Here is a 14,237-nt window from a genome sequence, read left to right on the forward strand (position 1 = left end):
AGGCTGGCGCCCCCCCCCCATGGCGAGTGATAACAAAATGTGCTGGAGACCCCCCCCATGGCGAGTGATAACCAGATGCGCGGGAGACCCACCATAGGACGGGTGACGTGCTGGTTATAAAAGGTCTCCAAAGAACAGTAACGGGGGGGCATGGCTTAGGAGACGACTCCCCGTGTTCCCCCAGCGCTGAATAAACATACCTGCTTTACAATTCTATCTATCTGAGAGCTGTGAAGTTACTTTTCCCCGCGTCAATGGGTCCCAGGAGCAATTTACTTACAGGCTCCGAAGGAAGCGCAGTGCCAATTGCTGCCTATTTAACTCCCCTCGGGAGGACGCCTTTCCCCCGCGCTCTGCGTCGCCGCTGTCGGCTGGGCTCGGGACAGGTCCCGGCCCCGAGCTTGCTGCCTGGGGACAGCCGGCCAAACCCCGGGCCACATCACCTCGGCAATGAAAACTGGGGGTTTGATCTCCCCAAAGTAGGCGTTCACCGGGAGAACGCCTGGGCGTCGGTCTGGTGGTGGTAGGTGGCAAGAGATTGCTTTTGCCTCTTTTTTTTTTCTTCTTCTTTCCTTCACCTATTAAACCTTAACCCACAAGTCGCCTTGCATTTTCTCATTGGATTCTCCCCCGTCCTGGTGAGTGAGCGAGCGGCCCTCTGGGCGCTAAGCTGCTGGCCTGGGTCAACCCCACAAGAAGTGCAAAGGCCAGCGCTAGTCCCGCAAGCTACAGCTCTTAAGACTGGCTCAGCGTTGCACTTACTCGTTATCCATTCGTCGCTGAAGCTCACATAACTCTTCATACACAGCTGAAGTAAAGCTAGGCTGGCTCTTGTTTCAAACTTTTTTCCCCCTCATTTATGTGTGAGAATAAGACCAGCGTTCAAGAAGTCTGACAAAAAAAATAAATGTTATTTTCGACTATGAAATAAATGGAGTATCAAAAATTGTTGACAGCCCACACTTAGCTGTGGTGAAAACATGTTAGCCCCAAACACAATAAAATCAGAGGAAAATCAGAATGAGAACCAATACTAATGGTAAAAGAATTGGCTTATGAGAAATCATACCTTTCTTCCCAGCGACTGCTTTAACAGAGAAGCAGGGTTTGATAAGTACACTTACAAAACAGAACAAGACCAAGCTGAGAAGCCTTTGATGTATTCAGTCTTCTTTTGCTTTGCAATCAATTTAATAGCTTTGAAGTAGAAAAACCCTGTACAGTAAAGGACTTCTAATTTTTTTTAAAAGTAAAATTTAAGTGTGCCTGCTTGTAATACAAAAACTGGAACATTAACTGTTCCCAGAAAATTTATAGCTCTGTTGAAAAGCAGTCATAATTTTCTTCACCAAAGAGCAACATATACCCACAAATCCACAAAAGGAAGGACTCCCAAATTAAGCCTGGGAATTTGGAATCAGGATTTGTATGATCAAGAGGACTACAGTAGGCACCCAGCAGGTGTGGGGAAAAAAAACCAGTACACATCAGCCTTGCTTTTTTGTGCTCCTACAAGTCACTTCCTTGCAGCCGTTTATTTGTGTTTTCCTTTAGATCTTTAAAAATAACAAAAAACCCCCACAATCCAATGCCTGTCAAAACAGCAGAACTGGTTCGCCTTAGAAGCACCAGACCCTGGAAAACTGCTCCGACAGAAATCTCCCCAGGTATTTCTGATGCTCATGGCAAAAGGTGTAGAGCGGTTGAACTTACTCCTTTGCTACCTCTGCGGGTTATATTCCTTCTATTCATCCCATTTGGCAAAAAATAATCCAGGAATCATCAGTTGTTAAGCAGTGCTTTGAGTCGCACATACTTTGGTCTTCACTCTGTTGAGTCAGTAGCCAACGTAAATCAGAAAAACCTGTTCTTTTCCCCACTGTGCTCTACCCAAGTGTGGAAAGAAATGGAGACAATCGAGGGGAAGCAGAAAACTGGGCAGTGGTGGTAGAGCAATTCAACAAAAATGAAATGGAAGGTCTGCATAGCAATGGGTTCATGTACATACTGAAAATATTAAAATGTGTTGGAACCAGCCAAGAATGCTAGCTTCTATTCATTTGTCCTTCTTCCGAAGTTTGTAGAAGTAGTAGTTTCTTTTTCCGATATTCTTCATTCTCCCGCTCTGCTTCGTCATCTATGGATTTTCTTATACGTGCTTTTAGTTCCTCAATTCCTTCTCCAGTGTATGTAGATACAGGAATTATATCTCTGAATTCAAGTGTATTTGCAGGAATCATTTCTTCCTGTAGTAAGTGTAAGAAGTCTGAAAAATCATATTGAAAGAGTTAGTACAACCCCCAAATAGGGTATCACTACAAAGCCCATAAAATGCCATTAAATTTCAAAAATAAACTTTAATAAATTACAGCAATAAACATAACTGCAATTAATATATACGTATTATTTGCTTAATTAATCTTTAAAAAAATAGCTGAAGTCTCAGAAGACAAGCACTAACATAGCAGTTATACCATACTTACACCCTCATGAGAAGATTCTATACCCTTCCTTTAAGATGAGTACAAAGAAATCCCAGGTTGTAGAACATGGGAGATGGATGGTTTTAAGGCTTCCTGGTTCTTATACACTCCAGGAAATAAGAAGAAATTCACCCCAATGTAATAGCAAAACTGAAGTAAACCCCTACATCGGCCTGTCCAGAATTTTCATGTGTTTTGGCCAAAGCCACATGATAAATTGTATATACACCCGTGTCTGTAAGGGGACCTTCAACAGAGCTTCCTGTTTTCCGAGATACCTAGACTGGAAGTTTACTCTCCCATATCATAGTTGGGAAAGATCTTCTAGGATATCTCTATTTCATTAAAATACCTCCCCAACAGAGAAGCCAGCACTACAAATGCATATAAACAGACCTCTAAATGCGGAAAGTGGTTTTAAAACATATGTTCAAATAATAAATTTAATAGCTGACTTCAGTTTCAACTCCTTGCCGACGCAAAGTTACCCCTGATGAAATCGTATTACTACTTTTGTTGAAAGTAACTGTTGAAAGTTAATTTACCTTGAGGATTCTCTAGCTGTTTCATAAGTTCATTCAAGTTATCCTTTGCACAAGGCAAATCCATTTTATTAATAGCAAGAAGTGCAGGCTTTTTTAGAAGTTCCTCTTTGTACAGCTCCAGTTCCTTAAAAGACAGGTAAATTTGCCTTAATAAGTATTTGTAGTTTAACAAGTGCTACTTCAATTTTACATCTCTTCTCTCATTTGTTTAATTGCCTAAATAGCCTTTCATGCCTAGGTGGTGTCGTTTAACCTGGCAGGCAGCTAAACACCACACAGCCATTCGCTCACTCCCCCCACCCCCAGTGGGATGGGGGAGAGAATCGGAAGAGGAAAATAATAATAACAACAACAATAATAATAATGATAAAAGAATATACAAAATAAGTGAGGCACAATGCAATTGCTCGTCACCCACCGACCGATGCCCAGCCAGTCCCTGAGCAGCGGTCCCCGCCCCCTGGCCAGCTCCCCCCAGTTTATGTACTGAGCATGACGTCACATGGTATGGAATGTCCCTTTGGCCAGTTTGGCTGTGCCCCCTCCCAGCTTCCTGTGCACCTCCAGCCTTCTCAGTCGGTAGAGCATGGGAAGCTGAAAAGTCCTTGACTAGTGTAAGCACTGCTTAGCAACAACTAAAACATCGGTGTGTTATCAACATTATTCTCATCCTGAATCCAACACACAGCACTGTACCAGCTACTAGGAAGGAAATTAACTCTATCCCAGCTGAAACCAGGACACTAGGCAGCTGTCAGATTTACTCAGGTGGACAACGTTAATGTATTAAAACATCTGACAGAAGAAGATAACATTCAGTGATTCAGTGATTTTTTTGCTCAAACATAGATATTTTGGGTAAACAGGCTGGCTGATTCTGAAACAGCCTCCTATAAAAGAATGACAGTTTTGTTTTTCTGATATCCACAAACACAAAATCAATTTCAGAAAAAGTTCAGATCTATAAAACATGTAAGAAAATTCTTTAGAGAGTTTTCTGATCCTTCAGCATTTTAATGGACTATGGTTAATATCAGAAAGAAAATCACAACCACGAATAAGCTAAAAGTAAACAGCAATAGCTGAAATTCAGAAGATTAATCATCTTAAGTCATATAGCTAGAGAGAGAACAGCTGCTAAACTTGAAATTACGTAAAATGTATTATTTTAATCAGAAGCAACGATAAGAGATGGAAACACTGAACGTCTGCAAAGCTGGGGCCTGATGTCTCATCTCCATTAGGCTACGCAGTAAGGGCATCAAGGCAGGGATTTATCTTTACCCATGTATTTCTACCTCCTAAAATGCTACCAGACTGGGGAACTGAAAACGCTGTGTCTTTTCACCTTTACTTGACTGTAAGAAATATGCCATATGCTGCACAGATTAACGAAGGAACAGCTGTGCGCAACATAAAATAGAACAGTTTCACCTGGACAGTTAAAAATAAATATTTTATCATTTCGGAGAATCCTAAGCTTGTTAACTGGCCTTATATTATAAATTCAGAAGACACTAACATTTGAAAGTTCTTGATCAAAACTGAGTCTCTTTCTTGGCTCAAAACATAACTACAACTGTCAATTAGGAAGATGAGAACTTACCTTTGTTAGAAGCAATATAGTTTCAAGGGCTGTTCTGAACTGAGTCTTAACAGACAGTTGAAACCCTGAAATATCAACCTGAAAAAGTTACACAAAAACAAGCTTTGTGGTATTACATTATGTTACAGTATCAAGGTACTCTCCATCAACTACTTGGCAGTAAAATGTCCATGTACCTGCCCCCATTCCGGGGCAAACTGTAACAGAGAGCAACTATACACCAAAGTAACACCACAGACACTGGAAGCACAAACTGGTTGGTTCTGATCCAGTGTTTCCCAAAGGTCTGATTTTTAAACCTCTTTTTAAAGGGGATCTTACAGAAAAAAAAAGAAAAAAATAATCACCCCATGCTTTAATTATGCTTGGAACACTTCACTGCTCTAAATTGATTGGCAAATTTTAATGATAAATTCTATTTAAGGATTTATCATCAGTCCTTTGAGTGTTCCATTCTGAAAACAGTTACAGCTATATTTATCATAAACCATGCAAATTACAAATGATTTCCTAAATTCCAGCTACGCTGCAATTAAGATGCATTTTATTTACTGCACTGCCTTTGATTTCAATAAGCTGTAAATTTTATTTAACTTACAACTAAGAGAAGCTGTTTGGTTCTTTCTACATGTTTGAGAAATTTGTGGCCCATCCCTTTGTTTGCATGTGCACCTTCTATCAGTCCTGGGAGATCAGCCACTGAAATCTAGGAAAACAAAAGTTTCAAACAAAAGATTTCCAACAAGCAAAAATGGTGATTTTGAACTATCAACACCTATTATCATTTTTTATAAACAAAAGAACCCAGACAAAGCAATGTCAGGAATATCTATTTTGAGAGACTCCTTTTACAACTACGTGTATTCCTTGGAATTGTGCGGGGGATCAGTTCTCTGGCAGTATGCATTGGCTGTTTCAATACATTTAGAATCTATCATCAGAAGCGGATTTAAACAAAATGCTACTATTACACAGACATTGTGCTCCTCACGTTCCCCTGTCTATTTATTTATAGCTGCCTGCAAAGTAGAAAATGGAGGGTAATAATACCTCGGCAGAGCTCTTGCAAAATTTACCTATTACCTGAGAATAAAACAGACTCTGAAAGGCATGAAGATTAGGCTATCACGGTTGTATAGAATTCAAACTGTCACTGGAAAAGAAAATAAAGTCTGTTTCTCGTGGCTACAGAGGATCATTATTCCAAATGCAAACCCACTTAACATTGTTCCCCAGAGTGTGAGAAGCTCCAAGAATTTGTCTTCTGCTCTTCAACTGAAATGAGATTTTGATTAGTATATCAGCTTCCAAGGAGAGCCCAGCAAAGACTGCCACAATGGACAGGGATCTTGTAATTTTCTCTGCTGGTTGAGAGGGTTGTACACAGTTGTAAAGGAGAACTGAGACAGACCGAAAAAGAGCAGAATACTAACCCCCCCCCCATATCTACTCATTAACTCACAGAAAGCTAAGACAGACAGTGAAGCAAGGAGCAGCAAAAGTAGGGTCTTCAACTCTATCTAATACCCGTTTAGACAGCAACTGGATGCAATTAAACAATGCCCAAAGCCAGCACACAATACAATTTCCAGTGTGCTACCTATTGCAGAAGGGGGCTTTCTGCTATGAGTGAGTTACACGCCCACTCACGTGTCACACTAACTTTTAACCATTATGCATTTCCTAAATATTTGAAGCCTTGCTTCAGAATTTTCCATTTACAGAGACATGAGATACAGCTGGATGAACCACAGACTTGTAACTAGAAACAGGGAGAGAATAATTGAAACGAGGAGAGAATAACTAGAGTTAGAACAGAAACATCCACTCCCTGGTGTGATGTGTTTGGGTGCTGTAGTACCATCATCATCACCTTTTTCCCCAACTTTATTTCTCTTTCAAAGAATATTTTTTTACGGAGCTCATAAAGAAACTCATGTTCTCTCAAAACAGCACTTGGTTCTGATATTCTAGGAGAAAATGAAAATGCTTCTGCTAGTTTCCATGATCTGGTACTAAAACCTGAACCCAGACTCATACTGAGATCCTCTACTTTTGTGTCTTATCTTTTCCAAGTAGTAATGACAAATGGCACCAGGTAACTTGCATGTATTTTCTTCTTTATAATGTACTAAGATAAAATAAGCAAATTGCTACATATTTCCTTAAAAATGTCAATGTTCTGTAGGAAAAAAAAAAGATATAATGAGCCAGTCTCCCTTGAGTGATACAGGACAGTCACCTCAGTTATTGCTCGTAACTGCTTACACTGTTTTGTTTTCAGCAGTTGCAACACTGAGAGCTTCCTCTTACTCACACATGCTCCCTGTGATCACAGTCACCAGTTCCTTTGATTTTAGAAAAGAGATATTTTGTCCATGTAGTTCCTATATAGCACCCAACACTGTAGTATAAAAACCACGAACTGCAGAAACAGCCAACAAGAAGGGTAATTGGCTATGACGTGAAACAGACTGCAGAAAAGAAAGCCAGGACTGCAAGTAGTTCTGCTGGAGAAAGATACACCAGTAAGAGCAAGAGGTCCCAGTTCATGGCAGGTAGTTAGTTTTTCTAAAAGGCTACAAACGATCCTGTTATTTGCAGCACAGCTTTCTAGGATAAGTTACCCTAAACTAGCAGATAAAATGAATATACAAAAAATTTCCCTTAGATGTGTGCATCTCTACAGGGAACCTGACAAACTAGACTTACTTCCTTTAATACACAGTTTTGTTAAAGGTTGTTAAATGAAGGTTTCAAGCACCAGCTACTGAATCCCCCTAAGATTATTGCTTCTGAAAGCAAAAAGAGGAGTTTTCTGTCTTTTTACATCTGAGAGGTATGCTTTTTTGGTTAACTCATCTGAAACCCTTTTATGCATTCACCTTTTATCTTGGAAGTGATGAGTCCAGTACTGCATGTATCATACACTTCAAAAACAAAATAAAAGCACATCAAAGAAGATTCAACCCTGAGGAATCAAAATGTTTGCTGTAACCTTACATGAACTTGAGGTCCAAAATCTATTAATAATAGTCTCATTTAGCATTGGTTTTCCCTGCAGTGGATATGGTAGAAAGGATTCCAGGCACCACACAATTATCTGACAACTTTACCTGAAGCAGCTGGGTGGAATCGTGTTCACAAAAATTAAGGTGGTAGGGCAGTAGCTCTACCAGTCCTCCAGAGCTACAGCCTACCACAAAAGGAACTGGACCCAGGTACCTCACCTCCCAGGTAGTGCACTATCCTGGCTGTTCAGGCAATCACTATCATCACTTCATGCTATTTCAGTTTTTTATTAAAAAAACAGAAAACAAAACACAAACCCCAAACCAAACCCCCAAAAGAAGTTAGAGCAGCCAACCTAGAAAGCCAGAACAGTAAATTACGGTAACTAGGTTACATTCACTAAATTCCCTGTCATTCACTACTGCAGATCTGCAGCTATTGGACAAATTTGCCACTGTTTAAAATCCATTCCAAAAATGACTCATTCGTTCCAGAGCTCTCTCTATAGCCAACTTGCAGAAAATTTGCCTCTTCTAAATAAAAATAACAGGTTAGTCTCTGAAACAATGAATTTTTAAAGTCCTAAACTTAACAAGAGTATACTAGGACACAGCAATCTCAATTCCATACACAAGGCTCATAACTCTAATATTATAAAGCAGGATTAGAACCTCAGAAAGGAGACAAGGGAAATGAGAAGTCCTTTATTAAAGTGACTTTAATAAATGTCACTTTATGACTTTCAATGTCATATTACTGCATTTGGCTAGAAAGTGCTCTTCTTATTACTTCATAAAAAAAGTACTTTCTCCACAACTCTCGTAAAGTCCATGTAATTGCATTTTATATGTATATATTATAGATACACATATGAAAAAACCTACAGGTTTCCTTTTCTTTCTGAAATTATGTTAAGCAACATAACTAACCATTATATACAACTTTAATGAACAACCAGAATGAACTTTCATACCAACCTGCTTATAATCTGCATACATGATCTTTCCCAGTTCAGGCTGTATTGTTGTAACTATGACAAGGGAAAAAAAGAGGAGGGGAAGAAAACAAAACTGTTTTTAACATTTTTAAAAATGTTAATATTACAAAACATTTAAATGTTGCAGGACTTTCTCACTTCATATTTAAATGAAACAACTGTTCAGTAGCAGAAAAAAAATAAGCCAAATGGGATGTTAAGAATTACTGGAAAAGGAATAAAGAAAAAGCAAAACAAGACAGAACAGAATTAGACCACTCAAAAAACCAGTGGTTCACCAAATCTTGGCACTGTCTGCGGTGCTGTTCCCATCATCTCAAAAAAGGAATAGAGGAGCTAGAAATCTCAGACACAAAAATTATTATCCAGACTATGGAGTAGCTTCCAAACAGGGAAAAATAACGAAAGACAAAGTGAGATAGGACTCTTCAAACTGAGAAAAAATATAAAAAGGCTGTAAAGAATCAGGACTAGTGCAAGAAGATTGGTAGGAATTATCAGTACTTGTACTCTTGCTTTTTAATTAAAGAATGATCAGACAACCAATCCCAATTTACTGACAGAAAAATAATAAAAATTTTCTGTCCATTTTTCAGTGGACAGATTCAAGACCAAAATCTTACTCTGTTGCAAGAACAGGTGGTAGCTATTTCCAAAGCATACAAGATGTTTATGCAAAGGAACTTGATGGTGCATATTCAGTAGACTGAGCATATTACACACCACGGAGAGTCTCAGATGCAATAAAATGCACTGAGACCAGAATAAATGTTAAACAGACCCTGAACCCACAGGTTGAAGCACTATGAGGGTGTACACAAGAAAAACTGAGGTGGTTAAAGGAACTGGACACTGAAACAGCAATTCTCTCTTTGAAGTATTTCTTATAATTACAAATCTGCCTAACATATTTAGCAGACGACATGGTTATCCCCTATTCTTTAATATAAACCTGCAAACCAAGTCAGAGAAAAGACTTCTTGCTCTCATGAAATATTGCTGCTCTAGAAATAAGAGTAGGTACTTACATGCATAATTTGCAATCTCAGGTTTGGCATGAGAAATTTTGCTTAACAAGGATGATTTTCCTGCATTTGGAAACCTAGAAGGAAAGTCAGGATTTATACATTGAATAAACACATATGTGATTCCTGTATATTTTATATAAGCAACACAACATAATATAGTGTTTTTGGTAATATTACCTTAGTCAAACTCAATGCTATCAACTAATTTTTGCAGACGCATTTACTCAGACTTTTATTTAAACAAAACAAAACCAACCAGATCATTATGATTTTTTTTTTTTTTTTTAAATCTAATCCAAATAATTTTTCTAAAATCAACAATGCTTCCCAAGGATGCAGGCAGGAGAGGTATGTAAATACACATGTAATAGATTTAAGGGAAATCTTTCAAAGTCACTCAGGTGGAAATACAGCATAAGCATCCAGGTCTACTTGAATTCAGTCTTCACATGCTATAGCTAATTTTGTAAATTATGTTTACATTCTAAACACCTGTCATGCAAATGCATCTTAGTTGGATTCACAGTCTTTTGGTTTACAAATCTCAGTTAATGAAACATTCTACAATTTAAGTACCAATGATATCTATGCTACAGTTTAGCTGCTGTAGCAAAGCATACGTAAACTCTGTAAGTACATCTACATGGGGGGAGAGGGGAGGAGAGACTTTGTGTATATAGACATACACACAGTTTATGTTTTTAAGGCAACAAAGTTGTATGACAGATCCTGAAATTAGGACTAACCCGCTTTGTTACCAAATAAACCAAAAAGAATGCCAGTGAAGCCCTAGGAGCTGGTCTGTGCAGACCTGACTGTTGTAAACTTTTCCCTTTACAAGGGATAGCTATACCTGCATACTACAACAAAAACATTCCTTAAGGGATATGGTAGCTTTTCCAAAAGCTTCTTCACAGAATACATCTACCCATTGAAATGGAAACCTAAGTTAAAACGGAAATTGTAACACATGCTTATTTTAAAGATTAATCTGAGCTGTAAAAGACACAATAGCCTTGATCCACATCAAACTTGAAGCTAATGCTGACATCAGAGGATAGACTATAGTCCTTATTCATAGCACCTGCTCCATACGGGAGACCACGCAAGACGCGTGCCAGTCAAATTCACAGACAGTTATTCAGAACAACGTTTCAGTGCAACACTGATCAAAGAAATCTGTGTCTACAGGCAACGGAACATTGGTCACAAGATACAAAGGCACGTGTCACACAGGAAACCATATACTCTCCACTTGAATATATGCAGAATCATGACCTGTTTAACAGGGACAACTAATAAGAACATGAGCTAATGAAAAACAAGACTAGTATTACATTAAGGGGCTTTATAAAGGGGTTGTATACGGGACTTTTTAAGAAAGAAAGAGACATGGTGACTCTTCTTATAACAGGAAAACTATTGAGGGTAGTTTTAGTGCGCTCTGATGTTGAAAGGTGCCTTAAAGACATTCTGGAAGGTTACTCTGGTCATCTCCTCAAGCGAGTATTTTACTTCCACTGAGGTACAATATGCTCTTTGAAGTTTAAATTGCAGCCTACACTACACATCACAACCTGTACCCAAACCTGATGGACCTTTCTCAAGTCTATGTTTTTTGCCTGATCTAATAGCAAACCACTTGCAAATCTACTGAAGTAAAAATAACAAAGAGATCAAAGTACAACCACAAACTATCAGAGGCTGATTCATACTCTCAGCAAAAAAATAATATGCTCCTCTAATTAATTGATAATTATTCTTTTTATCCATTTTAAAGGGAAACTGTCAGCTAAAATACAAGCCAAAACGCAAGATTAAAGAAGCACCAGTGTCATAAAACTCCTATATTTTCACACACTCTAAAACAAGAAAAAAATTCTCTATCATGTAATTACTGAAGACCACTTGAAAATTACAGAACTTTAGATAAATCTGATATTAACAGAATTATTTCTAAAAAGCAAGAAAAGAAAAATGTAGGTAGAAAACCATGCTGTCTTCAAGTTTCCATTCTTTAATAGCATATACCAATTAGACTATTTCCACCTCAAACGCCTCGTTGTTTTATGTTTCCTATGGTTTTTATGAATAAGGACCAGGGGGCAGGGGGTAGTAGATGCTGAGTAGACCAATAATTTTACAATTGTAGTTTGTTGAAAGCCTTCTTCAAATAAAAATATATTTATCTGCATTGTTACAAAGCAGCAACATTGAAACACAAGTCCTACTGTTCTAGTTTGTAATTACTTCCTTCCAACGTTCCAAGCTGTTTATTTGGGAGAGTAGGCTATGTAGCCTTTGAAACTCTGTTTAAAACTACTACTGAAAGGATCCACTTGTGCCAGTACCATAAAGTCAAAGATGCAATATGGATAGTGTTCTTAGCTCTGTTTTGCACCTCCTACTTACTTCATAAATATTAGCTAATAATATTTTGATAATCACTGCAATTGCTAAATTCAATTATATTAATAATTATATGTTACCCTGATTCATGAAGCCCTTCGCCCACAAAAGCATAACCAATACTTTCCAAATTTTGAAATTAATTTTAATAGGTTTGAACTCTATTTGATTTTTGCAAACTGCAAGTAATTTAAGTGGCAATGCAAATGTACAGTAACACTCATCCTCCAAACTCTCAAATTTCTTTGAAATCTACTACTTTGTTTTCTAGTATCAGTTCTCAAACTACAGTACTTACCCAACTAAGCCAACATCTGCTATAAGTTTCAAATCAAGATGAACAATTCGCCTCTGACCTTTGCAAGGCACGAAGTTTGTGGCCAAAGAGCCTCCAAGACCTCCACGAGCTGCTAGGAATCTCTCTCCTGCTGCATTAAGCTCTCCTGAAAATAAATTCACTAGTGAAAAAGCACAATCCCCTGCAGTAGTTCAGTTGTGATTTTCCACTTATATCTATCTTCAATGAAGAGACAATTTTCTGTACGCTTCCTTACAAGAGCTGTGCACTCAGGGTCACAGTATTTTTCCTTCTTTGGAAACAAATGAAAGCAATCACACCCCAGTTTTCCCCTCTGTCATATAGTTAGTCACTCCAAGAAAAGTGCTAAGTACAGGCAGGCAAAGTATGGCCACGATGGTAGTTCTGAAGCCTCCAACACATGAAGTCAAGAATACAAGGAAAAATCTGCACTGATAGAGATGTGGCGAGAGCAAACTCTTCAGATGTTCTGTATTTTTTCATTAAGATGCAGGCTATAATATCTCCCTTAGGGTTAGAATGTTAAAATAACAAAAAAAAAAAAAGCAACATTTGTATGTATAATTCAAGGATGCATTTAGACACTGACATGCCTACATCCAGTTCTTGCCATACATCCAATTTTGTTAAACATCCAAATCAGAGTAATTTGTGAATTCAGTTTGAACTCTGAACAGCATGAGAAGAAAAACTCTGAGAAACTGCAAAGGAACCATTGAGAGCTATTCCAAGAGCACTGTATTGAAAGAGATCTTCCTGGTTACTACGAAGTACCACCCTTTAAAAAAGAGTAAAAAATGGGTAAGTTTTTTAGATAACCTGAAATGTTGATACTCAGCAAGGATCTTTATCTTTTAAGCAATGTCATAATTCAGTAAAGTTATAGGGACACTTGCCTGAGTTTATGGACACATAATTTATGTAAGGTCATTAATGATTCTGTGGAGGATCCAAACGGCTTCCAGCCTTTAACACTTGTTTGCAGGGGCAATTTTCTTTCTGCTGCATATAGTGATACAAACTAACTACTGCTAATTCCTGGAAGGGGTCCTTGCTTTTCCAACAATTTCTACAGTGTATTTTTTGTCAACTCTTTGTCCAAACAAAGGAAAACACACACACACATTTTGGGAGATGTGTAACCTTAAAACATCCTAGTGTTAGAAGTCTGCTAGATGCTATCAATAAATATGACAGTATCTACTAGGTACATTAAAACAAAGCAAAAGTTCTTACCAATCTGCTTGCCATCATCACAAAGAACTGAAATTCCCAGAGGCACATGAACTTCACAATCTTTTCCTTTTTCACCTTTTAGTGCTTTAACACTGGGAGGAATTAAACCAGGCTTAGTAACTTAAGCTGACGTTTTGCTTTCCGGAAAAGATGCGTATAACAACTTTCATCAAACAGACTCTTACCTGCTGTTGGCTCCCGTTCCAGCTACAAATCGCTTCTGGGGATATCTGTCCCTAATGCTCTTTAAGGTAGTTCTTTCTTGGGCAACGAACCAGACATCACCACCTCTTCCTCCTTCCCCACCTAGACGAGGATAACCCATTCCACCAGTTCCTCCTCTCACATAGAGCCGTAAATCGTCTATGAAGTTGCCATACTAACAAAACAACAGTTTCGTATCAGTGCTATGTTCCGTTTATACTCGTTTTGTAGATATGTGAGTAAAACCGCTTGGATAGAGCTTTTCCCTGATGGCAATAATGAAAGTTGAGCAAACAGACACGTAACCCTCCAAAATATTTTTTAATACGAGAGATCTTTGACGTTTTTTCCCCGGCAGCGACGCCTCACGGCACGCCCGCCCGGCCTGCAGAGCCCAA

General features: G+C 38.4%; 1 protein-coding gene across 1 annotated transcript; it reads right to left on the minus strand.

Moving 5' to 3' along the window:
• Nucleotides 1-1,495: 1,495 nt before the first annotated feature.
• Nucleotides 1,496-14,020, minus strand: GTPBP10 (GTP-binding protein 10 (putative)). The gene is made up of 9 exons (XM_009330529.1): nt 13,821-14,020; nt 13,636-13,727; nt 12,379-12,523; nt 9,672-9,745; nt 8,624-8,676; nt 5,233-5,340; nt 4,635-4,712; nt 3,029-3,152; nt 1,496-2,266 (listed from the first exon to the last, which is right to left on the minus strand). Exons 1-9 carry the CDS (start codon nt 13,958-13,960, stop codon nt 2,046-2,048), a joined length of 1,035 nt encoding a protein of 344 aa, XP_009328804.1. The 5' UTR covers nt 13,961-14,020; the 3' UTR covers nt 1,496-2,045.
• Nucleotides 14,021-14,237: the final 217 nt, after the last annotated feature.

The sequence above is a fragment of the Pygoscelis adeliae genome, unplaced genomic scaffold, assembly GCF_000699105.1.
Source record: "Pygoscelis adeliae isolate BGI_AS28 unplaced genomic scaffold, ASM69910v1 Scaffold27, whole genome shotgun sequence".
NCBI classification, from domain to species: domain Eukaryota; kingdom Metazoa; phylum Chordata; class Aves; order Sphenisciformes; family Spheniscidae; genus Pygoscelis; species Pygoscelis adeliae.